Source organism: Aethalodelphis obliquidens, unplaced genomic scaffold, assembly GCF_003676395.1.
Source record: "Aethalodelphis obliquidens isolate GAN/ISIS:26980383/991018 unplaced genomic scaffold, ASM367639v1 scaffold59, whole genome shotgun sequence".
In the NCBI taxonomy this organism is placed as follows: domain Eukaryota; kingdom Metazoa; phylum Chordata; class Mammalia; order Artiodactyla; family Delphinidae; genus Aethalodelphis; species Aethalodelphis obliquidens.
The window spans coordinates 2,393,361-2,420,947 of record NW_020838003.1 but is presented as its reverse complement, the minus strand read 5'-3'; the positions used below and the strand labels follow the sequence as shown (position 1 = coordinate 2,420,947).

At 37.1% G+C, this 27,587-nt stretch overlaps 1 protein-coding gene across 1 annotated transcript; it reads right to left on the bottom strand.

Moving 5' to 3' along the window:
- Positions 1-738: 738 nt before the first annotated feature.
- AFM (afamin) lies at positions 739-21,834 on the bottom strand. The gene is made up of 15 exons (XM_027087667.1): positions 21,721-21,834; positions 19,524-19,572; positions 19,082-19,214; positions 17,036-17,247; positions 16,101-16,233; positions 15,403-15,500; positions 14,489-14,618; positions 11,946-12,160; positions 8,753-8,885; positions 6,545-6,642; positions 5,387-5,519; positions 4,423-4,646; positions 3,480-3,612; positions 1,583-1,644; positions 739-889 (listed from the first exon to the last, which is right to left on the bottom strand). Exons 1-14 carry the CDS (start codon positions 21,803-21,805, stop codon positions 1,609-1,611), a joined length of 1,812 nt encoding a protein of 603 aa, XP_026943468.1. The 5' UTR covers positions 21,806-21,834; the 3' UTR covers positions 739-889; positions 1,583-1,608.
- Between the last annotated feature and the right edge of the window lie 5,753 nt (positions 21,835-27,587).

Below are 27,587 nucleotides of genomic sequence, written 5' to 3'. Positions count from 1 at the left end.
AAGAGCCAGGATCATCAAGCCATGATCCCTTGACCAACCTTCATTTCCTGGCTTCCCAGTTCCTACCACTCCCTCTCCTTAGACGTCACTGCCAAGCTTACAGCTCCAGCGTAATAGCAATTTTGGTGTGGAGTGGGGATGCAGGGAGAAAAGAGTCACTGTCACAGATGCCTTGGGCACTTTTCCCCTTCTCTGAATAACAGATTTTATAAGACACCCACAACACGGCCATACACAGGCAGTGTGTACAGTGGCTAAGAATATTCTGAAATTAGAGGGCTCAAATTCAAACCTTGGTTCTGGCAATACTAGTCATATGACATTGAACAGATTTGTTTATATCCCCAAGCCTCAGGTTCCCTATCTGTAAAATAGGAATAAAAAAGGTTTACGTGATAGAGTTGTTACAGTTAAATGAGATAATGCATTAGAAGTACCTCCAACAATGTTTTTGCATTGAAAACATTCAATCCCAGCTAGTAATAACAGTAGTAGTAGTAATAGTAGTAGTAGTAGTAAAGGTCATGCTGCATGCCCACAACTCCCCATTTTCTTCCCAGTAGCATCAAGAACAGAATCTGTGAGGATTCTACCCTCACAATTGCTATTTCAGAGTCCTGTCTTCCATAAAGTAGTAGATTTAACCAATGAGCCAAAGATCCTGATGGAATGAATGACTCTTAATTGTTTAATTTGGTTAACAAGTTGACACATGACAATTAGTCTTTGAGAAATAACTTTATAATGTTGTTGTTTATTGCTTGCCGCAATAACATGATCTCAGATAATGATTACAGAAGAATCTTTTTACTGTGTTCTCAGAAAACGACATTCACCACAGGACAGATAGGAAGCAGGTATGTTGGTCTTCCTCTCTTTTCTCTGAAACCTGGAAAGAAAAATAGAATCTTGTGCAGCAAAAGAATATGAAATGTTATAACTTGAGTGATGGAAATTCACGTATATAAAAAAAACTGTTCGTGGTAACTATGTTTTGCCTTTCATAGATCCAAACCCACTCCCTGTGGAGGTCCAGGTCTCTCTTCCTGGACACTGAACATCCTTGCTATATCTACTCAACATTTTGTTCCTAAAGTTTGTGAATTCGTCTTACACAAACTGCAGGGAAGAAGAGATCCTTTATACACATTTTTGAAATCCCTAACATATCACTTTTCTTTTATGTAAATACTGAAGCAAGAGACTCTTAGAACAGCTTTACTGAGGCCTGTCTGCCCATCCCAACCCCCTGCTCTCCCTGTCAACATTCATAGATTCTGTTGCCTTTCCTTCCTGGTCCAGACGTCTGACTGTAGTAGCAGAAAGGCAGAAGAGTGGATACCTTTAGGTATTTAGAAAACTGCTGGGACAGTAAGAGTGTGCTAGCACAAATGCAGCTGTGCCATCCCGTAAGGAGTGAATGATACTCAGAGAAACATTACAGGACCAGTACTGGGGTCTGTTAGGTGTAAGGCATGGGGGATGAGCCAGAAATTGACATTGAAGCATGAGAAGGGAAAAGCCAAAACGACCAAATAAGTTACCAATACATTTAGCCTTTGATTGAGATACAAGTTATTACCTTTGGTGAATTTTACTTGATATTTTTCAAGCAACCTGACTTTTGGCTGACAATTTTGGACCCTGAGAGAGAAAAAAAAGAGAAATAAAAACACATAGGAAGACTTCTGAGAAACCTCCATACTGTTTTCCACTGTGGCTGCACCAATTTACATTCCCACCAACAGTGTATGAGGGTTTCCAAAAACTGAAAATAGAACTACCATACAACCCAGTGATGCTATTCCTGGATATGTGTCCAAAAAAAGAAGCACTAATTTGAAAAGATACGTGCACCCCAATGTTCATTCATATCAGCATTATTTACAATTGCCAAGATATGGAAGCAACCTAAGTGTCCATCGACAGATGAATGGATAAAGAAGATGGGGCCCGTATATATAATACAATACTACTCAGAGATTAAAAAAAAGAATGAAATTTTGCTTGCAACAATAAGAATGGACTTGGAAGGCATTATGCTTAGTGAAATACGTCAGACAAAGACAAATACTGTATGATATACGCATATGTGAAATCTAAAAAATACAACAAACTAGTGAATATAACAAAAAAGAAGCAGACTCACAGATATAGAGAACAAACTAGTGGTTACCTATAGGGAGAGGGAAGGGGGGAGGGGAAATACAGGGGTAGGGGATTAAGAAGTACAAACTATTAAGTAAAAAATAATCTATAAGGATATATTATACAACATGGGGAATATCGTCAGTATTCCACAATAACTATAAATGGAACATAACTTTTAAAAATTGTGACTCACTATATTATAGGCCTGTAACTTATATAGTATTGTGCAGCAGCTCTACTCCAATAAAAAAAATGGAAAGAAAAATTTAAGACGTTATTATTTGAATTTAGAGAAGCATATTGTCTTGAGTTTTGTAAAGAAAAGTTAAACCACTCCTGTGTTGTACAGGAGACAATGAACAATTTCTTCTGGTGATCTTGGAAACAGACACCCCAGCCTTTTACAAACTGCCAGGGAATTCATCTCTCCCTTTATGTGGTCTCAATACATACACTCACCTGGATAAATGCTAAATGATACTAATACCCTCTAATGAAATCAAGCATGTTTTTCAAAAAACTAGTAGTTTGTGCCAAAAAAAATTCCCAGATTAAGCACTCACTCAGAAAAACAGAGGGCTCTCAACCAGAATGAAAGCTCTGTGTGTGTGTGTGTGCCTGTGAGTGTGCATGAAGCATGTGAGTGTGAATGAAGTATGTGTGTGTGCATGAGTTGTGAGTGAGTCTGGAGGGGAGTGGGTGTCACTAGGAAAGAAACAGTAAGCAAGGTACTTCCAAGGAGCATCCACTGGGGCTGACACTCACAGGTGCCTGAGGCTCCTGGAACACGAACCAGCAGGGGACACATCTCCTCTCATCTTCTCTGCCACCTCCTCACTTCACACACAGGTATTCTCTAGCAGGGGATGTTGGAACAAAGGCCAGGAAGGTGACACAGCCACCCCCACAGCCACATCATCACTTCCTGATGTCCTTCCTGTTCCCCTCTCTTTGAGACTGATATGATCTCCTTTGCAAGTCAGATTAACTATTTATTAACCAACTGGATGGTATAATTCAAGGATAATTATTACCATCCACATTTAAAGAAGATGAACCGCAGTTCAGATTAAGTGACATGACCATGACTGCCAGCATAGAACCTATGATTTCCTGATGCCTTTTCTTACACCATGTCGTCACCAAGGAGATGGTGCCAAAACCCTGTCAGAGAGACGTCTGCATGTTTAGTTGTGTAGCGATTGTGCTCTCAGGCCTCAGCCTGGGAGACATTGCAGGGAGGAAGGGGGGTCCTAAGGGGAGTTCTGGTTTCTTTTGTTTGACCAGGAATACCAGTTGGATTTCAGGGGGAAAAGAGCTGGAAGTACCTCTTCCTTGAAGCAGGCTTCAGGCCCCTGGGCCTGGCAGCACTTCTTCACCACATTTGTGAAATCCATCAGCAATGACTGCAGCTCCACCCTTGTAAGTTCAGGCTTCAGTTTCACTAAGTTGACAAGAAACCTGTGACCCGGTGAGTCAAACAGAATTAATTAACGATTTCTTTCTGCAGCCCTCTTCTCCAAAAGGCTAGTTATAGAATCATATGTCTTAGGAATCTCCATATGGGTGAATGTAAAATGTTAAAGTATTCCACTTTTGAAAGGGTGTCCTGAAACTTTCCTGTTAAACACATGGGATGGATTCCATTATAACAATCTTTGGAGAGCTACGTAATCATGGATGAAATTGTATAAAATATGGGAACATATAGTAAGTCTTCAATATGCACAATATTGTAGACTATGTGACTACATTTGATGTCTCTAGAAAATTCATGTCCAAAGCAACATCTATTCCCCCTTCCTCAATAACTGAATTCTGTTTCCACTCCACTTGATACAGACACTGCTTAATCTAAAAAAAAAGAAAAAAGATCTGATTCCTTGGCATTTATAGCATTGCCTGAGAAAACAAAAGCAAAATTCCTGTTCCTTTTGGGCCTCTCTTATCTGCAAACATTAAGAGAGATTCTCAGAGCAAACATCTATGACATGCTCTCAAGAAAATCTGATTCATTATGACCCTTCTAGGAGCATTTTTATGGCTACTCTCACCCACCTTTTCAAATCACGGTCTTTTGGACCCTCCAAGGCTCTAGCAAAGGAAAAGACTAGCTAGGTTTTAACTTACAATTGGGCAGACTGGACAGTGTGACAGAAAGAACAGGATTCTAACACCAAACATCACATATCCATTACAATAAAACTTCTCATTAATACATGCTATGTCTTCCGGCGGAAGAAAAAGGTGAACAGTAGAGAATGTCTGTACCTGTCTTTCTTTCTCTGGAGCTCCTCATTATGAGCCTGACACAAGTCTGTGTGAAAGGTAAATAAACCTTGAGAGGTAGGTGGAGGCACATACGTCTTATCGGCTTCCAAGCCCTCAAAGCAGGACCTTCTGAAGGCAAAGTTTGTTTTACAACAGTGGTCCACAGCAGGGTTGATACTTCGATTTTCATTTATTCCACATAACTCTCCAAGAACTAAGTCCACCTATACCAATGAAAGTTGCAATGGAGTTTTGAAATACAGCTAGATGAATTGTTAGTTTGTGCTAGTATCACTGTCAACTTAGAAAAACTCATGCACTTGTAACATGAAACGACGTGCAAAGAAAAGTAGAGGCTGGTGTCCCAAATGACATTATAACAAAAATGCAAGCCATAGCAATTTAAATGTCTAGAGATTAATTCTTGTTAACATATATACAAATTTGTGATTTTGAGCAGAGAGCTGCAAACAGCCAACTGAAAATGGCATCAGGACACTGTGGCCCTTAGTTTTAGTCCCCTTCTGGGATGTCCCCCACGTACTGTCCACCCCAGACCTAAAAAGGTGCACCCAACCCGAACTGGGCTGTAAACAGCAATTCTCTTACTGACCTGGTGGGACAAGAGAGAGAATCTATCCCATTACTTAAGATTATGAAATTTTCTCTATCATTCTGAAATAATTCTATGATTCCAAGTGGTTTGCCCTAACAAATTGCTTCTAATATAAATAAGACGTAATAAAGATGATTTGGAGAACCCCAAGCAAATATTTAAGACTTCTCTTTTGCTTCTCAGGATTTTGACACAGTAAGCCAAAAATAAAACTTGACCTTCCTTGCTTAACAATCTTGAAAACAATGAAGAGAGGAAGACGGATAATCACTATAAATGAATGAGTGCAAAAGTATCCTTTTTTTTTTTTTTCTTTTAGGAATAGTCAGGCACATGGGCCAGGCTCACCAAATTATCAACGCAGGCAAACTCTTCACTCAGTGTACAGCAGGTGGTCAAAGCTGTCACCATTTCCTTGCCAAGAAAGGTCAGTTCTTCAGTGGAGAGCTGGGGGGCTAGTTTTGTGAGATTGATGAGGTAGCTGAAAGAACATTTGTCTGTTTGTTCTGAACAAAAGCAGGTACCCATTTTCCCTTGTCTAGCCCCCTGAAGCCCCAACCCTGCAAGGCTAGGGACAACCAATGTAAGGGCAACATGAAGCTCAGCTCTCTCATAAAGTGGTAGAGAACAGTCTCTTCACTCCCTGTTTTCCTGCACCCTGCCTCCTAGATCGCTGTATTTCGGTTTCCTTCTAATTTCATGATAATTCAGAAACTCTCAGATTTGCCCATCCTTCTTCACCTGTGAGTATAGGAGCTCCTTGGTAGAAAATGTCTTAGCTAGTATGTAAAATCCTGCTTGAGATCCCTTGAGCAGTTAATAAATATTTCAAAGGGAAAATTTAATAGATACATGTTGGAAAAGGATAATCTGAGATGGAGGAAACAAAGATATTTAATGGGCTGAGTTTTCAGATAACAGCCCAATTGCAGAAATAGTGAAAATATATTTTTTAAACTGTGTTTTGTTGTGACTTGAAGACGTTTGGTTTCAACACTCAATACATTAGCATGGTAATTAATTAAGAAAATCCAGAACAAACTTCATATTATTCATGAATGCTCACAAGAATACTTAAAAATGAATAGTAAAGTGTTAAGTAAATCCAGAATTATTTTTTTTACTCAATAAGAATTATTTCCTTAAATAATTCTTCCTTGGGAAATTATAACAACCTGAAGTTTTCTCCATCCCACCCCACACCCCTGAAATGGGGTAAAATCCAGAAATTCTGGGCTGGGAGTGAGAAAGACTAGTCCAAACAAAAACTAATGCATTAGAGAATCAGTTTGTCCAGAATCCTGTATGTCTTCAATTTCTAGCCTCATTTCTGGTAAAGGCTTAATATGACAGCTCAATGTGCCTTCTTGACTTTTGTGTTTTTATTCTTTCCCAGAGTTTATGAACTTGTCATAACTAAAAGACTGAGCTAAGATTTTGACACTTTGTGGCACTCTTTATGTTATCCTGGTCACCATTGTTAACCTACTTGTGCAAACAACTTACTGGTATTTCAAGTCATCCTTCCCCGAGATCTGAAAATGTTCACATTCTCGCTGTACTATCTTGAGGCTTTTCTCAGTTGTCTCATTGAATTTGTTTTCCTGAAAATACGAACAATCATGTTTATGAACATTTTATCTAAAATTTAATCATAAGCTTCAACTTGTCTAATTGCTCTTTTAATTTATATAGCATTTTCAAACTCTAATTATCATACACTAGTCATTAAATTGAGGGTAGTTTTTATATATGTAGGAATTTGAATTTTTTAAGTTATAGTTTTTGCTAAATTTGAAAGCTCAAAATTTTCATTATCATTACCTTGTAGAGGTATCATTACCTTATAGAGCTTTCCAGTCTGCAAAGTGAAATTCAAATCTGATGTTGACAATGATCATATTTTTTTTTTTAGAAAGAGGTGACAAGCTGTTTATTTTTTTTATGTATGTATGTATTTATTTCGTTATTTATTTTGGCCGCGTCACGGCATGTGGGATCTTAGTCCCCCGATCAGGGATCGAACCCGTGTTCCCTGCAGTGGAAGACTGAGTCCTAACCACTGGACCACCAGGGAATTCCCAGACAATGATCATACTGATTCTCACTTTGAAGTGGCCAGAGAAGTTATCTGGCGCTATGAAGTCAAGTGGCTTGCCTAGAATCACCCAGTGAGTAAGTATTGCTACATAACATTTTTAATCACGTGTATCTTTTTTATATCTTCTTCTTCATCACTTAGAACTGGAACTTAAAACCTCCAATAATTGTCCTCAAATATTTGACAAACTCTCTCTCACGTGGCATAAAACTGGACATCTACTAAGTGACCACTAGAGAGAAAACTACACACCAGTGGATGAATGCTGTGAGACGAATTGTGTCTCCATATAATAAAGAGAATTTTCTAGCACTATGATTCATTTAAGGATCAGGAACAGACCTCCTTGTTAGGGACAGCGGTAGAGCTGGATAAAACTTAAGTCTTCTTACTTCTTGCTCAAATATGAATGGGTGTAAACTGGCATTTTTGGCAAGTGGAGGTAATTTTTTAAGTAAAGCAAAATCAACACTTATCAAATGAATGAGAAACAAATCAAACATGACAAATAATTAATTTCTATAATACACAAAAAGTGCATATGAACTGATATTAAAAAATGCTAATTTCAACAGGAAAATGGGTAAAAGACGTGAGCAAATTGTCCACAGGAAATTTATAACTACAGTAGCTAAAATCATATGGGAAAAGTTTAACTTCATTAAAAAATTAATTAAAATTTTAAAACATGCTCATTATTTAGCAAAGTTAATTTCTATGTGCAATGTTGGTGAAGGTGGAGGTAAGATGAGCATTTTCAAGCACTGTTATAGGACTATATGCTGCTAATAACTTTCTAGATAGTAACCTGGCCATTTGTATCAAATATTTTTTATTTTAAAGTCTATATAATTTGACTTAATAATTTTCCTTCTGATAATCTGTCTAAAGAAAATAACCATAAATATTAATAATGATGAATGGAATGAGATACTTAGGGTCACTTATAAATAAAATTTTTAAAAAGTTAAATCAATGTCCAAAATGTCAAACGTACAGTATGAGAGCATTTAAATCAATTATTATGATGGAATACCATCATGCAAAATAAATACATTTTTTTAAAGTCTGTTTAATAACATAAAATGTTTTTTATGCCAATAAATAAAAACAGATCCAAAAATTTCTTAAGAAAGTATTATTCCAATCTTATTTTTAAACACACATATAAATGTATTCATATATGCATAGAAAAGATGAAAAAATGTTAATTATAGCTATTTCTTGGTGACAGAATCAGAAAATTTTTATTTTTTTCTTTGTAAATTTTGATACTTTCCTAATCATCTTTAATAATCATTTATTATTTTTACTATAACAAAAAATTGAATTGGCCCAAGAAACTACAGAGTACATAAATAAAAATATAAATGTTTAATGGGAAGAATTTTTTTGCATCAACACACAGGATTTGACGTTCAAAACATTATGAGTAACCCAAATCGATGATGTTGGTCTTCCCTATGATCAACTTACACTGAATTTAAGGTAGACTCAGATTTGTCAATCACATTTTCCACCCTCTGAACCAGAGTGAAACTTTGATAGTTTTTAAATGTGTGTTGTTTTATTTTGTTTATTTAATTCTCTGAGCCTACTAGGATGGAACTTACCGCATGTCTGTAACAGTCTGGAGGGTTTTCCGTGTTGCAGCACTCTCTCAGGAGATCCTCATACACTCCAGCAATTCTTAACAACTCTGGTGTGGACAGTTCTGGATGTCTCCTTGAGTATTGATAAAGAAACCTGCGATGTGTAAAATATTTTGTATATTAGAACTTCGAGAAAGAGCAAAACACCAAATCCTGCTATCTTTTACTCTAGAGAGATCTTCTAACACTGAGTCTGTCTTCATATGCTAAGTTCCTCCTCTGGTTTGGTCAGGGAATGATTTAAGAGGACATTTTGACAACAGGAGATCATTTTACAAAGGTTCTCTTCCATATTATGTTTTAAACTAACAATCCTTTTACTTGGAGGGATAGAATGATTAAAGGTATTTAGCATTCATTGTTAGAATGATTTAACCCATGAAGCATCAGAAATAGTAGATCATGCCACCAATACTTTAGAAAATACATATCGAGTATAATTCTGTTGGAAAATGCATTCAGACCTCCATCTTGAGATGGTGGGAATATGGATTTCTCCCCACTCCCGGTGCCAACTTAGGGAGAGATTGTGGAGCAGCCTTTGCTCATTCCTTCATCCTGTCACTTGTCAAATATGGGAATAACCACTCCTGCCACCCTAAGTCATTGGTGAAGGTTTCCATGGCCTCGGTGAAGTATATGTGGGTGTGATTTGGGGAGAAAGTGAGAAAGGGAGAGAGAAGAGGCTAACACTTATTAAGCCCTTAGTAGGTGCGAGGCACTGGATCAAGCTTTGTGCATAGGAGACCAAGATAGGCTTCCTACCCTTTATAAAACACTTTCTCATTTAACTTCACTTAACCCTCAAGATAAGTACTATATTATAGCTGAGGAAACTAAGTTTCAGACCAGTTAAGCACCTGGCTGTTAATGGAAGTATAAAATTTGAACCTAGGTCCCATAGGATGCCTACTTTATTCTTGTTTAAACCAAGTTGACTCTCTGCTCAAAAGAGAGGTGTTTTCTTTAACTACCTCTACTGTGCTGTTTAGAAACTTCTTCATAAAAGTATCTTCTTTATTCATTCAAATTAAGTAAAAATGGTCTATGTTTTGAAAGAGCAATACCTCACAAGAGTTCTCCAAGTCCAAGGGACGTTTTATAATCTCTTTTTGGTTTGCAACCTTTTTCTCTTGATTAATCTTGGTTTTTCTGACATCCTCTCTCTTGCTTCCCCACCTGCCTTCTCAATCCCATTTGTGGGATGCATTCCCATATCCTAAAGCAGTGGTGTTTAACCTTCAGAGAATCAAGTGTTCCCCTTAATATCTCATGTAAGCTGTGGACCTTTCTCCAGGAATAAAATTACACCTAAAAACACACCACCAAAATATTGCAAAAAAAACCCTGGGAGCCAACCCTAGCCTGGCAGATCCACTGAGGTCTTGCATCAAATGTTTGCAACCAGAAAAACTGCACCTGAAACATTTCTGGCTCAGCATGTTCATTGCTGCTCTATCATTTCTCCCCAGGCTTCAAACACTATTTTAATTGTCATAGTGATGGTGATGGAGATGATGCAGATGAGGATGAGGATGAAAATTGCTTCCATTTAGCAAGCGTATGTCAGGTACAAGTGAAACACCTTGCATCTATCATTTAGATTAATTTGACTCATGAGAAGCAATAGAGCACAGTGGTTATAAGAGCAGGAGTCTGAAGCCACACTGGTTACATTTGAATCCTGGCTCCACCACATATTAGTTGTGTGACTTTGTAGCAAGTTACTTAACCTCTGTGCCTCAGTTTCCTTGCCTGTAAAATGAGGATAATAAAAGTGTTCTAACCTCAGAAGGTCGTTCTGAAAATTAAATTGGTTAATAGATGAGAAGCACTGAAAATTTGGTAAGTATTCAATAACCTGTATCTTCAATCCAGACCTCCTTCCAGAATTCCAGGTTCATATATTAAATTATCTCGTGACATTCCCAGTTAATTACCTCACAAGGACCTCAAAGTCAAGGTGGTCAGATTCAAACATATTCTCTTTCCCACAAAACATTCCCCCATACTTCCCATCTCATTGAGTCTGAAAACTACTTACCAACCACCTAAGCCCCAAACTGGGATTCATTCCAGATGAAGTTTCTAAAAAACAAAAGTGATTTTGTCCTTCCTTATTCTTCAGTGAAAACCCTTCAGTGGCATCTCGTTACTTAGCATGCCTGTATGATCTGACCCATCTACCTCTCACTACCCTCCTCTCTCACTGCAGAAACCCTATTCACAACCACATATACACCAAGCAGTTTTACACTTCTATCCATGCTCTACTCCTTCTGTCCAGATTACTAAAATTTCTTCCAGTACCTCCTTCCCATCAAGCCTTTCCAGGGTCCCCAGGGACTTCCTCCCCTGTCCCCACATTACCTATCATCTAGTGCTATCAGAAATTAAAGAGCATTTCTTGCACTCATTTATTTATGAGGCTATGTCTTCTCACATCACACTTCTTATTGATGAAAGCTTACTGGGGATAAGAACCCTGTCTAACCTAGTAAAGTCCCTGGATTATATTTTATAACCAAAATATTTGGAATGAACAAATATTCTTATATGAATTTTATATATGATTACCTACAATACAGAGAGGTTAACTTTTGTCCCACTGACTCAACCAGGACTCAAATCTAGTCCTTTTGGCTCCAAGTCAACTAGTCTTCCCCTGAACAGCTGGGCAGCTGTGTAGGGGGTGGGATGGCAAGGGAGGGCAGAGCATGGCAGGTAAGCCTGCAACTTCTCAGGCCCGACCTCTTAGGGTCTAATCCCTACTCTGCCATATTTTAGCTGTGAAAGTTGAACAAGTTACTTAACTTCTCTGTACCTCAGTTTGCTCATCTGAAAATTGGGAGAAATCACACTTATTTACATGACTGTATGAGAATTAAAATAAATAATCCATATAAAGTACTTAGCCCATTGTCTGGCACATATCAAGTACTCAATAAATGTTAGCCATCACATCATAACACAGTTGCATTTTCTTAAAATCATGTAAAAAGACTATAATCGATAGCCATGACTCTTAAAATTAGGTGAGACCCAATACTTATGTGATTTAAATGATCCCTATTCCTTCCACCCAAGTTAGCCAAAATAGATCAAATCCAAAGTTTCTGTTTTCCTGATAAACGTCAATATAGAGTTATGTTACTCAGCCATGAAGTTCTCTTGGTCAGCATCTCGTTCCTCACACACATTTTCGCTTTCAGTAAACTTTGCTTCTCTTAGGGGTAAGTTGTTTGGTCTATCATCTTTATTTGAGTAAATTATGCACTCGCCGCGCTCTGGTATTTTCTTTTCACAGCACTCTTTGATTTTGCTGGAGATGGAATCTTGCTTTGAACAAATATGGCTCATAACCTTGCTCTGTATCAAATAAGAATGGGAAATGACTTTATTTTCACAATATCGTCAGGGCTGGATTTTCCTTCCAAAATCAACGCAAAATCAACCATGTGCATAACATCTGGACTTGGTTCATCAGCTAATTTGATAGATAATTAAATTTTGTATTGATTTAATACAATGAACTTTCATATTAAGGCAAGCTTTATTTCTCAGGATTTTAGATGATATAATTATGAAAAATAGACTCATAAGTTTACATTCATTGTTAAGTATTAATCTTTTAAATACTTTACCCCTACTCCACTGGTGTATCAGCATTTTAAATTCTAAATGCTGTTTCTTTCCCATGAGAGTTTATCTGTACTTTAATGAGGGCCACCAAAGACATGTTACTGTAATATCTATGATCCTAGATTTCTTCTCTTATGGCCTGAAACCACATTGCCAGGTATATAGTAGAAACTCAAGAAATATTTGATAAGTGAATGAAAGAATGGCAAACTAATGAACCACTACAGCAACTACCAGATGAAGGCTTCTCAAACATAAGGAGATATTCTGCTCATTGTTGTCATTTTCCTGTAGACATTATTAATCTGAAGCTGTTCAAATTATCAAATAATGTACAAAATAGTAAACCCTACTATCTCCCCTCTCCCCACTCTCCCTACCCAATTCTGACCTCCATATAAAGTTACGGGAATAAGGGAGAGGGTGAAGCTCTCTTGGTTACACATTAGTTGGATAATTTTTTAAAAGCTAGTCTAGCCTCTAGTCCTCTCTCCAGACGCTCCAGAATTAGGCTGTACATTCCTCCTACTCTCTGTCCTAGCGTCTCATGAACTACATTGAGTTCTGTCAAAGCACGAGGCTATTCCAGACTCTCTGACTTTGCTCAAGCTGTTCCCCGGCCTGGAATCTTCTTCTGGGGAACACTGAGGATAAGGAATGAGATGAAGCTCTAGGCTGAGGTGAGAAATGGAAAGGAGGCTGGCACCATGTTTCCAGCAAACCGCCTAGAACCAGGGAGCCCGTCTTTGCAAACATATATACATTTCCCCTAAGGCCATCATCGTTCTAGGCAACACATCTCTTATTGTCTGAGAATTAATTTCTATTTTGAATAAATTACGATTCTATTCCTCTTATTGCTACATAAAACCATCAAAGAAAAGGATATTAAGAATATAATATGATCCCTTAGTCTCAGCTCCAAACTTCAGGGAAAAATCTTCAATTATATCCTTTCAGTACATTAAATTTAATATTATAAAACCAACATTCCCATAAACAAACAAACAAAAGTAAATAGCGAGTGAGATTGCTTTTCATTGAAATACAGTTAAGGACAAAATAATTCTTGGTGATATCTACTGTCCACTACTTGAAATAAAATGTACATATCTTCATATTCTAAAATTCAAGTTGTCTAATTAACATGATGTTTCCTTGTGAATTTAAAACAGTAAGACTAATTAAAAGTCACTAAGAAAAAGCCTAATTTCAACTAAGAAGTCGGGATATTTTTAATGAAATTGTGTTACCCTCATATGCATAAACAACTTCAACTAGGTCAACAATATATTTACCAGTATATGTCATTAGAGAATCACATTAAAGACTAGAGTAAGAGTTATTTTAAATTAACATATTTACTTATCTGGAAAGACTGTTCCTAAATAGCCTGAAGAAACTCAGACAAAACAGCTCTTAAAAACATAAAGATGAATCATTTTCTGAGCTTTACTGTTAATTTCTAATATAGCTAAAGAGTATTTACAATATTAAAGAAAACTTTAGTCTGGCCTAAATTAATGTCCACAAATTCTAAATTCCTGGAGTTTATGTCATGTGCATTTAGCCATATAAAATAGAATCTGCTGAGTAGCCTAAAAACAATCCCATGTATGAAAAGCTCCAAAGTTTTATTTGGTCTTATTTGTTAACATTTTTTATTTTATTTATTTTATGTTATTATTTAACAATTTATTTTTTGTTGAAGTATAGGTGATTTACAATGTTGTATTAGTTTCAGGTGTACAGCAAAGTGATTCAGTTATATATATAACTGAATATATATGTATATAAAAGAATATATATATATTCTTTTTTCAGATTCTTTTCCATCATAGGCTATTACAAGATATTGAATATAGTTCCCTGTGCTATACAGGAGGTCCTTGTTGTTTATCTAGTTTATATATAGTAGTGTTATCTGTTAATCCCAACCAATTTATCAACATTCTGATTTTATTGTGGTGAGTAGCCACATATTAGGGCAACTTCGAAATAAAAAATAGCCACCCCAAAAATCACTATTTTTACTTGGTTTTATAGAATACTTACCCTGCCATGGATGCATTGCACAACATCCCCTTCACAGCATCCATCATATTTGGAAGAAACATCTTCTAGGAGGGAGATAAGTTCCTTAAATTCAATCTTGGGGAATTTTTGACTAAGTACAGCAATGTTTCTGGAAATAGAATTGATAAACCACTAAAACAACTTGAACAACAAGTAAGGCAAGAGGGAGCTCTTTGCTAATACAGTACAAATAGCTGCAGTAAGCATGTGGTACCCTTGTTTTTTTCACTGATGGCTTTACCAATGTTTATACATTGCATGGCCCACATGATCATTTTGAAAATCCTAGGTTGATATTTTGAGTCCTAGATCAGGACTGGGGAAAAAAGGGCCTGAGAGATGTGCCCTCTTCCATAATTGTTATAGCAAAACACTTCTTTTAAGGACCACCATTTCTTGTTGTAAGCCCATGGCTGGCATAGGTTATTCATCACAGAATCCTTTCCTGCTGATGTATTTGAAATCTCAGAATTTTTCACAAAACATTGCACTAGCATCATTGCTAGTTGGCTAGGGTAAGCATGTTAAATAAAATTTATCCCTAGAGTGTAGTCTCCTAGTCATTAAAGTCAAAGATGGATGGATAAGTCATGTCTAAATCACTTGAAGGTTTTAAAACTCAGGTTCAGAACTCCTGGACCGACTCAGATTCCCAACTAACCAAAAACTAACTCAGAAGTAGTCCTTTTTCTCTCTGGGGTCTCCCCACCTTGCAGGTCTTCTCTCATCCGGACCTACTGTCCTGGTCTGAGTAATCCACCCAGACTGAGCCCCACCTCAAAACGCTTGAGGAACTAAGAAGAGTATAAATAAAAAGTCATCAATGATTTAACAAAAATGGGACTTAGACAAGAAAATACAAGTAGAAACAAAATACTCATTATAAAACTCACATAGATTTTAAGATTTGTGGTCCAAACTTCATAAGTGCCCCACAGACATTTTTTTGATAAGAAGATAATGCTTTTAAATATTGTATGAAAGTTTCTGCCTGAAGGATAAAGAGAAATTCTGTTGAAGCAAGAGCAAAATCCCACTATTCTCTTATTTCTTAACCACATGTCAACCAAACAATTCCAAACTTTGCCAGAAACAGAAAATTATGGGGTTTTTATCTCAGGAAATGTACATATCAAAATATAAATTTGTGGCTTATTATAAAGGTGGGACCAGTCTTCCCAATGACTGAATTATACTTGATGGGAAGATGAGTGGTGAAGAGTGCTGTGAGCTTGTCCATCTCTACCAGGATGATTCAGTTTTATGGGTAGTCAAAAGAGGACTTGTCCAAGATAGAAGATAAAATGTCATTTTTACCCTGGTTATTTACTCACTAGCATTTCCTTCCAATTCACAAGGAAGACAAAGCCAGAAGAGAAACCCTAGAAATGGGCAATTGTCTTTCAAGGGTCTCAAGTAATAAGAAATTTAGATCAGTAGCAGGTGGCCAATGGGTTGAAAAACCAGTGAAAGTGGCAAGAGAATAGTTTTTAAATGGTAAACAACTCTTTTGCTATAATTTAATTTTAAGTAAAGATCTACAGTTTGGGATGAATCCTTGTCCTTTTAAGAAAACAAATGTAGTACCCACCTTTGTTCGAAAGCAGTTAGCTTTTTCTTGTTCTTCACAGCATGTTTTAGTCATCTCCTCAAAACGAGCAGCAGCAGTAAGAAGTGTAGGGGCAAAAACAAAGGGGTTCCTTCTGGAAACTTCGTAGATATAACTATAAAAGAAAAAAAGGAAGGAAGGAGGGAAAGAAAAAAACAGGAAGGTAATGAAGAAATGGTAGACAAGGGAAGGAAAAGAGAAGATTTAAAAAGACAAGAAGAACAAGTTGTGAAAGTAAAGGTGAGAGGAAGAAGGATTTCCCATTATTGAAGGCTTCAATGGAAGGCAGCGTTATCGAGTCTCCAATAAAAGTTGTATCACTGAAGTTGCCAGCTCCCAAAGAAGAATGATGATTGCCATTCTAATCATGAACACGGGGCTCTGGCTATTCTTTTTCTTCCCCTATCATGCCAGATGGTCAGCATCTCTCCTTTTCAGGTTCAAAGAACAGCTACCTATACACACTCCATCCAAGATTCAGAGATCATAATCACTTATGTTCAAACAAGCTTTGTGGTTTAAGCTTTCCAGAAAATGTCTCTGCTTCTACAACTACTACCCTACTGAAAACAGATTTTTGCTAAACATCCATTGATGTAATGTTTACCCTTAGTAAAAGCTATAACTCTCCATTGAAAGACTATATTATTTCCTCCAGTAGAACTTTGGTGCCATGCACACCCTTCAGTTCTGGGGCTCATCCCATTAGAAAATACACATCACAATGAAAGGATCTTGAAATCAGGTTTCATATCTTATTCATCTCCTCAGCAATGACCACAGAATCTGACACACAAATGCATGTTGAATGATCTAACTGATCAAGAAACCCAGCTATGTTCTTTTGGAAGAGATATTGGATTTAGCCTAAGAATACTGTTTCAATTAAATCATTTTTCTACTAAAATTAAACTTACTTGTTTAGAAAAGATTCTCTGTTATTTTTATAAGTCTGGCATTTCTCTTCAGGATCCAGAGTAGGGAGAGGAGGCAAAAATCCTACATCAGCTTTCTTATTATGGAGGAAACAATGTTTTCTTTCAAAGTCAGCCTTATGGCAGCAGTGTGAAAAATTATGCTTTTGTGGCAGTCCCTCCATAGTACATATATTTTCCAGTAAAACATCATTCTGGACAACAGAAAAATAAAAGACGTTTTTTTTCATTATGACATTTTTCAACCTTCTGAGATGACACAATGGAGACAATTAGTGGTGAGTGTCACCCTTTGCAAAAGAGATTCCCAAATTTTCCCAATATTACCAGCAGAGCATCTTTACCCACACCCTTGACAACCATCCCATACTTTGGGAAGTTTTCTCTATCCTATCCTGAGGCCCTTCAACCTCTTCCTATTTCTCTACTGCCTACATTTCTCTTACATAATGGCTTTTTTCCTTCTCTTCCAAGGTCACATGGCCAGAGTGTAATGTGTTGGTGAAGTATTTAGTGGTAATGTTTAGTAATAGTCTTCTAGAGATGCAGATGGTGACTCTATTGGGAGGAGGTCAAGAAAAGGGGGTGTGACAGTAGAGTACATATTGAGAGAGGCAGGTAAGGAAAGTACCTCTACTTTGCCAGGCTATTTCCTGTCTTCCTGCCTGTATACTTACGGTGTGGACTGCAAGCTCATAACCAAGTCCTCCTGTGCATCATTACACAGAATTGCATCTCCTAGGAAAGTACCTTACCCTAAATACTTAAAGTCAGGCAAAATAAAAATGAGGGGCCCAGGGACTTCCCTGGTGGCACAGTGGTTAAGAATCTGCCTGCCAATGCAGGGGACACAGGTTCCATCCCTGGTCTGGGAAGATCCCACATGCCACGGAGCAACTAAGTCCGTGTGCCACAACTACTGAAGACCACGCGCCTAGAGCCCATGCTCTGCAACAAGAGAAGCCACAGCAATGAGAAGCCCGCGCGCCACAATGAAGAGTAACCCCCGCTCGCTGCAACTAGAGAAAGGCCACGTGCAGCAACGAAGACCCAACACAGCCAAAATAATTAATTAATTAATTAATTATTTTAAAAATGAGGGGCCCAGATTTCTCCTTCCTGACACCGAGAGATGATGCTTTTAGGAATCTAAGATCTGTGTTACTCACCTCCCTCACCATGATTTCTGCTATGAGCAGTTCCTATATTAATTGTTTCTCTGGGTTATAGATAAAATTAAAATACATATTTTGAACAGAGACTCTCATTCTGCCCCAAAACCACATTTGAGTGGCAATTTAGTAGAGATGGCAGAAAATAGCACTCCTCAGGCCCCTGTACGTTTCAGCTTTTTTAGTGTCCTTCTGGAGACATAAGCTTTTGGCCACTATGTTGGTACATGGAACTAACTCTTCCTTATTCCCAAGTTGGCTTCAAGGTCCAAATTCATTCAGGTGGAGGAAGAATTCATTATTGGAATCTTGTAATGAGACTAGCCAGATACTCATTGTTGTGGGTTGAAAAATGTCCCCCCAAAAGTTATGTTCAATTCCTAATCCCCATACCTGTGTATGGGACCTTATTTGGAAATAGGGTCTCAGCAGATGGAACCAAGTTATTGAGAGGGTCTTATCCAATGTGACTGCTGTCCTTATAAGGCGAGGAGAAGAGACTCAGAGAGAAGATGGCCATGTGATGACAGGGGCAGAGATTGGAGTGAGGTAATTATAAGTCAAATAATGCCGAGGATTGCTGGTTATCACAAGAAGTTAAGAGAAAAGCATTCAACAGATTCTTCCCTAGAGCCTCTGCAGGGAGCGCACCCTACAACACCTTGATTTTAGGCATCTGGCCTCCAGAATTGTAAGAGAATAAATTTCTGTTGTTTTTTTTTAAAAAAGTTTTTTTTAATCAAAAAATAAAAGTGAGGGCTATAGAGCATCTCTCTTTTTATATTTCCAAGGCAAAAATTCTCTCAGTGTTGACAAATAAGCTTGTTTGTTTAGGAAATGCAAACAATTTACTTACAGCTAATTTTGAACACTCTGGGAGTGTCATGTCAGCCAAGCATTTATCTCTGTATTCTGTCATGGCTTTTACCAACATTTCTACTTCTTCAAAGGATGCCTCCTGAATATATTGAGCAAATGCAATGATGGTGCTGCAACAGTCCACACAGAGTACACAATGATGACCTGCAGAATTTCGATTTATGTCCAACCAAAAACTCATAGGAACACCCACTTGCAGACTAACCTCAGGAAATTATCAAAGTGTGAAGGCTATAACTTTTACAACTTCTTGACAATTCAATTGCCTCATCTAAATTTTATGATTAACACTGTATTTATTTTTTGATATGGTTTATATTTATTTACATTACTTTTGAGAAGCGTTAATATTTCTGGGAGATACCAGATAAGCTTATAGTAAACACCGTCGTCATCAAAATGAGTTTAGAGAAACTCACATATATCCAATATTATCCTCTATAAATTTCTGGGTGATACTGACATCATCTGAAAAGCAAAGATATTCAGGTTATTATATATCCTGGTATTTTAACATTTTCCCAATAAATAACTATATGTGATAAATTTATAAAGTATAAAATAGATAACTGATGGTAGAAAATAATTTTGGCATATTTAACATGAAGAAGAGACATCATATGAACCAAATATTAGATCTTAATCACAGTTGATTACGTGCTCAAAAAATATTCATTAAGTTGAATTGACTTGAATTAATCTCACACTGACCAAACTTTAGATTTACTATTGATGGCTCCCCAGCCACAAATGTCAGATACAAGCATCATTTCCCCACTAAGTGTCATGTATGACTAGAAAAGTAGTATGTGGGTTCATTGTTAAGTGATATAATGCTACAACTGTGCCCAACAAGAGATACCAGAGCTTGCTGGTAGTAGTAGTAGATTGTAGTGCTAGTCAGACACAGATATTTAAGTGATCTCTGAACTAGTCTAAAATCATTGATTCCCTCCCAGTGAGCATATACTTATCAGAGCACATTTGTATTTGTTCACATAGACTATTTTCATGGAGTCCTTACTTTTGCAAGTATTGTGCTGGATACTATGAGACAATCAATGATGACTAAAACATCTCCCCCTGGACCTTGGGTTCCTAAATACTTTCATAGTGCAGGTGACTCATGAACATGACTATAATACAATGTACAATCTATATGACATTCTAAAGTAATGTGGGTAAGTATATGACAGGAATGCTTTATGATCTCTGGGTGAGGAACCAGAAAAGGAATATAGGAGGAGGTGCATATGAGTTGAGTCTGAAAAAAAATGTACAAGATTTCAGCTAGCTGAGAAATAAGGAAACTCATATTTCTTTGTGGAGAGAATGATGTGAGTAAAAGAACAAAGGTAAGAAATCCTGGGATGTCTTTGGGGAAAGTCAATCCACTCTGATGAAAAAGTGGGTCATAAAGAAGAATAATGGAACCTGAGATAGAAAGAAACTGGGTCCAGATTATGTATATCTTTCATATAAAGCTGAGGAGTTTGGGCTCCAAATGGAAGCCATGAAGAGCCACTGAAAATGTTTATATAGAATAGTAATATCATCTTTTCTATATGCTAAAAAATACCAGGCAGGTAGTGGTATGTCTGATATGTTGGGATCTCCCACAGTGCCTGACAAATAGAAAGTGACAAGGACTATTTGTCAACTAGATGGATGGAAGAATGAATGAATGGGGTGGAAAAAAGGCAAGAAGCCCATTAGGAGACTTTTGCAATTATCCTACTGAGAAATCAGCAGGACATGAATTTTGGTAGGAGTAATGGAAGTGCAAAGGAAAACATGAATGCAAAAGATATTGGAGACAAAAATCAACAGGATTTTTTAATAAGTTGTTACAGTGGCAGAGGATAAGGAAAACTCAAGTATGACTACCCTTCTTCAAGCCTGGTGACTGGGCTCACTAGCAGACACTGTAGGGGGTACCAAATTAAGACACAATCCACGTCTTCAGGGCCATGGCAACACTTACAGCACCTTGGTGCGAGGTATAAAAATATGATCCTTTCAGGCCAGAGAGATTACAAAAAGACACCTCTGAACAGATGAAGTTCAAAATGCTCCCCCTTTGAGCAGAAGAAATATAAAAGTCACCTTTTCCTCCAGGCTGACACTGCATCAGCCAGGCTTGGGGAATGTACCGGCTTGGGGAGATTTACAAACTGTACAGTTGGAAGAAGCAAGGTCCTGCATACTCTTATGGTGTTTACCACCTAGTTGGGAGATACATTGAACAACCAAAGTTTCCAGAAAAATCTTAACTCATATCTAATGTTCCACTATTACCATACACTATACACATCTGCAAGAAATACTAATATTTTCAAATCCAAATTATGCCTCCCAGCAACATTTCCTATACTACCATAAGGCCGGTGACCATTTGCTGGGTGTGATAACTGTCTCTGTCTATAGATAGGGTAATATGATCACCAAAATACAATATCTGGGAAGGTTAGTTCACAATATCTGATAAGTATATGTAAACGAGGGAGAAGAAGAAAAAAGCAAGCAAAAAATTAAATTGAAAGAAAACAAAGTTAAAAAAATAGAAATTATCCCAACTTAGTCATTCCTTAGGTGATATACAAGTAAATTTCTTACCTACATCTTGAGGCTTTGTGGGCAGGGTTAAGGATTCAGTCAAAAAGAAAAAGAAAAGAAAACCTGTAAGTTTTAACTGTTTCATTTTTTAAGAAATCACATTCACAAAAGAAAGTAACGTGACTGAGGAAAATCAAGTTTTTATATTATTCTTTGACACTATTAGTAAAAAAGTAACTTGTTTAACCAATTTCTCATATACCTCATATTTGATTTTTATTTGATCACTCTGCAGAATTTTTTGCTAATTATTAACTAGGAAAAAATTTTCTCAGTGTTTCACTGGAAAAATCTATTGAGTTAGAAAAAAAGTCCACAGGTTAAGTATGCACAATGCCTAGCCAAATAGACAACCAAAAGAGAAAAAAATCTTGAAATATTGCAAATGCTAAAAGAGAAAGGGCAAGAATAAATAATTCACCAAAGAGAAACATAACTAGAAAGCCACTAAATTTTGCTGGTAATCAAAGGAAGTTAAATTTAAAATATATAATTTTTATATACTTGATAGAATTAGAAAAAAGAAAAAATTAAGATCTAATTCTGGTAAACATCTAACAAAACAAGTACCCACAAAACCAAAGCTTCTGAGAAACAAGTTTATAATAAGAATCAATACACTAAAATGTTCATGTTATTTCAACCAATCACTCAAATTCTGGGAATCTATATTAAGAACATGATTCTAAATATGGAAATATTTTTTAGTACAGGATATAAAAGAAGAAATCTATTTCTTAATTATGTCTGCTAAAAGGACCTGAAAGCAGTAGCAACCAAGTAGCTATTTGGTGTCCTTGGAGCACATTTTGTGTCCACACCTTGGGTATTAAGCACTCTTCTCTACTATAAGAATCCTGAGCTTCTTAAAGAAATGACTAATTCCAGGGCTGATCCATAAAAACTATAAAATAAGCTGAGAGCACCATGCCAGAAACTAAGGAAATTTTCAAAAACATGTCAAAAGAAGATAGAAACCAATGGGACAATTTGACAGTGAAGTAAATAATGACAAGAATGCATTATAACTCATTAAATTTAGGGGAAAAAAGAATTCATGAATCTATACCAATACTAAATTAAAATAAAAGTTGAGGGAGGAAAAGCTCTTCTCTATATAAGAATGCCAACTGACAAATGTCAATAATCATTTGTAACTCTCAGAGTAAAAATTGATTTAAGCCAGTATCATGAATGGATGCTAAAGTCACTGGTGAGAAATTATCAGGCTGTGGCATATTTACAGTTTCAAAGTATAACTCCATAGATTACTTATTAATTACCAAGGGGAAAAGACATCTTTACAGATGAATAAGTAAACAGCGGTATAGAGAAAGAGAAGAGGTGGGGAGAGAAAGAGAGAGATACAGGTAGAGATAAAGGTGGAGAGAGGGGGAGAGAGATAGAGACTGAGATTTATGCAACTGGTTTGGTCAGCATCTTTGGTTGCAGCCAGTGAATGTTACTGATCTTGCTGACCTCTAATTGGCCTTTTGTCAGGGTATAAAACCTGCTTCTGGGTATATTTCAACTATTAGATCAGCTTGCTTTTAATTTTCTTCTCAGATATGTTACTTATTACTTCTGATATCCATTTCATGCCTGACAATTGTGGGAGGACAGCTCCAATTCATCCATTTCACAAATCTCATCCCATATCACTGATAAGAATGTGATTTTTTTGTGATTATATGAAATAAAATAGCAGTCTGTGCCTAGTTAAAAACTTAATGTATTTAAACCAGTTTTCTTCCTGTCATTTTGAATTTGCCTGGAATTATCTAACTGCTAATCCCTCATTAATGAGTAATAAACTTTGAAACTTACTCAGATAAATATGCCTAAGAAGTTTTGCTTCAAGAATACAGACACATACATATACATAAGGACACTGGGGGAAAAAAAAGAGGGAGACAGCCAGCAGAACATTCAAAATCTTGAGAAAATCCTAGAAACTAACACAGATGGGATCAAGCTGATGGAGAAAATAAATAAGTGGGAAGCAGCCGCATAGCACAGGGAGATCAGCTCGGTGCTTTGTGACCACCTAGAGGGGTGGGATAGGGAGGGTGGGAGGGAGACACAAGAGGGACGGGATATGGAGATATATGTATACTTATAGCTGATTCACTTTGTGCTACAGCAGAGACTAACACACCATTGTAAAGCAATGATACTCCAATAAAGATGTTAAAAAAAAAAAAAAGGAACTTGAGTTCAAAATATGGAAGATGAGACCAACGCTTCCCAAGGGCATTTCAGAGAAGCTCTAAGTCTAAAGATCAGATATTGGCTACAGGGCAATAATCCAGAGAACAAGCTACAAAGCAACATTCTGAACAGTTAAATTAGAAGGCACCACTTCTCTCTCCCCTTCTGTACCACCACACACACCTATATAGCATACTCAGGTCTCCATGGTTGGTATCTTTTACATCTAGGTCAAAATCTAAAAATGATTCTTTCTTAATTTGGGTTCCTCAAATGCAGAACTCCAGGCAAAGACTTTTAATTTATTTGGAAGGTGGTTTGAGGAGGCACAAGTGAGGAAGTGAGACCAAGAAGAGAAAAAACTAATAAAGGAGGTGTTAATGAGAAGAGTAACAGTGTAGGCAACTGGATGTAATCCTATCTGAGAAGTGGAAGATGATTTCCTAGAATTGTCCTGCCAGAGACTGGGAAGCTGGGGCATTTATGCGCTGACTGAGGTATATGTGACCAAGAAGAATAATCATGAAAACCCTAAGGAGAAAAAAAAACTACTGAGGTGAGGGGTTGTGCAAAGCAGCACTACCAGATAATAAAACACATTCTAAAACAGTGTGGTAATGGCAATCAAGAGAAAGACACATACAACTAAAAATCTAAAATTAGATTCAAATGCCTATCCATGCACAAGGAAAATTCCAAATAGATCAGAGGTCCCAATGTAAGAAGGGGGAAAAAACGGTAAATGTACTGGATGAAACCCAAGTGAAGTGGGGAACTTTTTCCTATGATGCAAAATTCAGAGGTAGTAATAAATTCAACTACACACAAAGAAATTTTAAGGCTCTACATCGAAAAATACTGTAGGCAAAGGAAAAAATGCAGAGGAAAAATGAGAAAAGATAGCTGCAATCTATACCAGAATATACAAAGAGCTCCTGGAAATCTGAAGGGGAAAGAAAGACCAACAGGGCTTCCCTGGTGGCGCTGTGGTTGGGAGTCCGCCTGCCAATGCAGGGGACACAGGTTTGTGTCCCGGTCTGGGAGGATCCCATGTGCCGCGGAGCGGCTGGGCCCGTGAGCCATGGCCGCTGAGCCTGCGCGTCTGGAGCCTGTGCTCGGCAACGGGAGAGGCCACAACAGTGAGAGGCCCGCATACCGAAAAAAAAAAAAAAAACCAACAATCTGATAGAAAAATAGTAAAATGATATAAACAGATATTACACAAAAAGAAAAAACATAAAAAAGGGCCTTAAACCTAAAAAAGATGCTCATAACAGGAGAAACAAACATCTATAAAACACCACAGCACCATTCCTCACCTATCTGACTGGCAAAACTCTAAGTTTGACAAAGTACTTTGAGGATAAAACTGTGGGAAATACGTCCTCTCATCCACTGCTGGTGGGAATGCAAAATGGTGTTGTAATACCTACTGAAGAGAATTTGGCAATATCTAAAAAAATTATGTATTTGTCTTTCGAGCCAACAAATTTCTAATAGGTACCTATGCTAAAAATGCACTACCAATATTACTAAATGATTAAAGCACTAGGTTATTCATTGTGGCATTATTTGCAATAGCAAAGGATTAGAAATGATCCAAATGTCAATAAAAGGTCAATTAATAAGCTATAACATAATCACAGAAAGAAATTCTGTGAAGCTGTTAAAAAAAATTGAGGGAAAAACTTGTGCATAATATGGACTAATCACCAAGATTGCATTTTTAAGTGTAAAAAGGTATAGAACAATATATGTAAGTATGTAACCCCTTGTGTAATATAGGTAGAATGGTGCAATAGAAATATATATATATATTTGCTTAGCTGTTAAAAATAAAGGGGAGAATGGGTAACCAAGAATTGAGATAAGCTGTTATCTATAGAAGAAAGGGAGAACAGAACAGAAGGAATAGTGTCTAAGTCAGTTCAGGCTGTTATAACAAAATGCCATTAAGTGGGGAGCTTATCAACAACAGAAATTCATTGCTCACAGTTCTGGGGGCCAAGGGTCTGAGATCAGGGTGCCAGCCTGGTCAGGTTCTGGTGAGAGCCCTCCTCTGGGTTGCAGACTGCCAATTTCTGGTCGTGTCTTCACATGGCAGAAAGAGGGTATCAGGGTAATGCTGGCCTCACAGAATGAACTGGACAATATTCCCTTCTCTTCAATTTTTTGGAAGAATTTGTGTAGAGTTAGTATGATTTCTTCCTTAAATGTTTATTTAGTAGAATTCACCAGTTTTCTGGAGTTTTCTTTATGGTAATGATCTTAACTAAATGTTCCATTTCTTTAATGGATATAGAAATCATCAGATTATCTATTTTTTTCTTGAATGAGCTTTGGTAGTTTGTGTCTTTCAAGGCATTTGCCCATTTCATCTAAGTTGTCAAATTTATTGGCAAAATATTTTTCAAAATATTCCCTTATCATTTTGATATCTGAGATGATGTCACCTCTCTCATTCCTGATACTAATAATTTGTTTTTTTCTCTTTCTTTCCCTAAAATCCAGCTAGAGGTTTATCAATAGTATTGATCTTCTCAAAGAACCAGGATTTGGTTTCATTGGCTTTTATCTATGTTTTTTCTCTTTTCTATTTTATTAATTTCTATTAGTTCCTTTCTTTAGCTTGCTTTGTTTTAATTTGCTCTTTTCCCCTTAAGGTGAAAGCTGAGTTCATTGTTTTGAGAACTTCCTTCTTTTCTAATCTATGTTAAGTGAAGATAACAGAGTGTTATAAATTATAGAACAGAGTGACTTTGGTGCTATAAATTTTCTTTAAGTACTGTTTTAATGGTATCCCACAAATTCTGATATGCTGTGTTTTCATTTTAATTCAATTTGAAATATTTTTTAAGTGTCCTTTTAATTTCTCCTTTGATTCATGAGTTCTTTAGAAGTGTGTTATTTAGTTCATGAACACTTGGGGATTTCCAGATATCTTACTATTATGTATTACCAATTTAATATTATACCATCAAGCAATTCTCTGGACTCTCCCTTAACTCTTCGAAAGTAGCATCATTGGGAGGAGACAAATTCTTTCTATGGTAATCTACCAGTCTGGGGGCAGTAGGGCATGGCAAGGGAGAGGTTGGAAGAGTAATTTTCAAGAGTGGCTGGTCTATATTCACCTGCTTTCAACAGTTTGTTACTGCAGCAGGAGTTTAATCCTGTCCTAATACTATCCTGTAGACACCAGGCTTTTTGGGTTTTGCAGATGTAATTAAGGATCTTGAGATGAGGATTATCCAGGCGGGCCCTTAATCCAATGACAAATGGATTTAAGAGAAGGGCAGGGGGAGATTTGAGACAGAGAAGAGGGAGGAGAAGATGCAGACACACAGAGAGAAGATGATGTGAATATGGAAGCAGAGACCAGAGTAAAGCAGGTCCAGGCCCAGGAATGCTGGGACAGCCACCAGAAGCTGGAAGAGGCAGGGAATGGACTCTCTGCTAGAGCCCCAAGGGGAGCGATACCCTGGTAGATTTCAGACAGCTGGCCTCCAGAACTGTGAAAGAGAGAGAAAACTGTTGTTTTAAGCAACCAAGTTTGCAGTAGTTTGTTACAGTAGCCACAAGACCACAAGACACCAACACATACTCATTACACACACACACACACACACACACACACACACACACACACACACACA

Excerpts from the sequence above, each read along its gene's own strand:
- AFM (XM_027087667.1), bottom strand. The coding sequence starts at position 21,805 with ATGAAACAGTTAAAACTTACAGGTTTTCTTTTCTTTTTCTTTTTGACT. Across the intron at positions 19,573-21,720 it reads CACAAAGCCTCAAGATGTAG|ATGATGTCAGTATCACCCAG; the intron begins GTAAGAAATTTA and ends TTTGCTTTTCAG. Across the intron at positions 15,501-16,100 it reads CTAACTGCTTTCGAACAAAG|GCAGAAACTTTCATACAATA; the intron begins GTGGGTACTACA and ends TTTATCCTTCAG.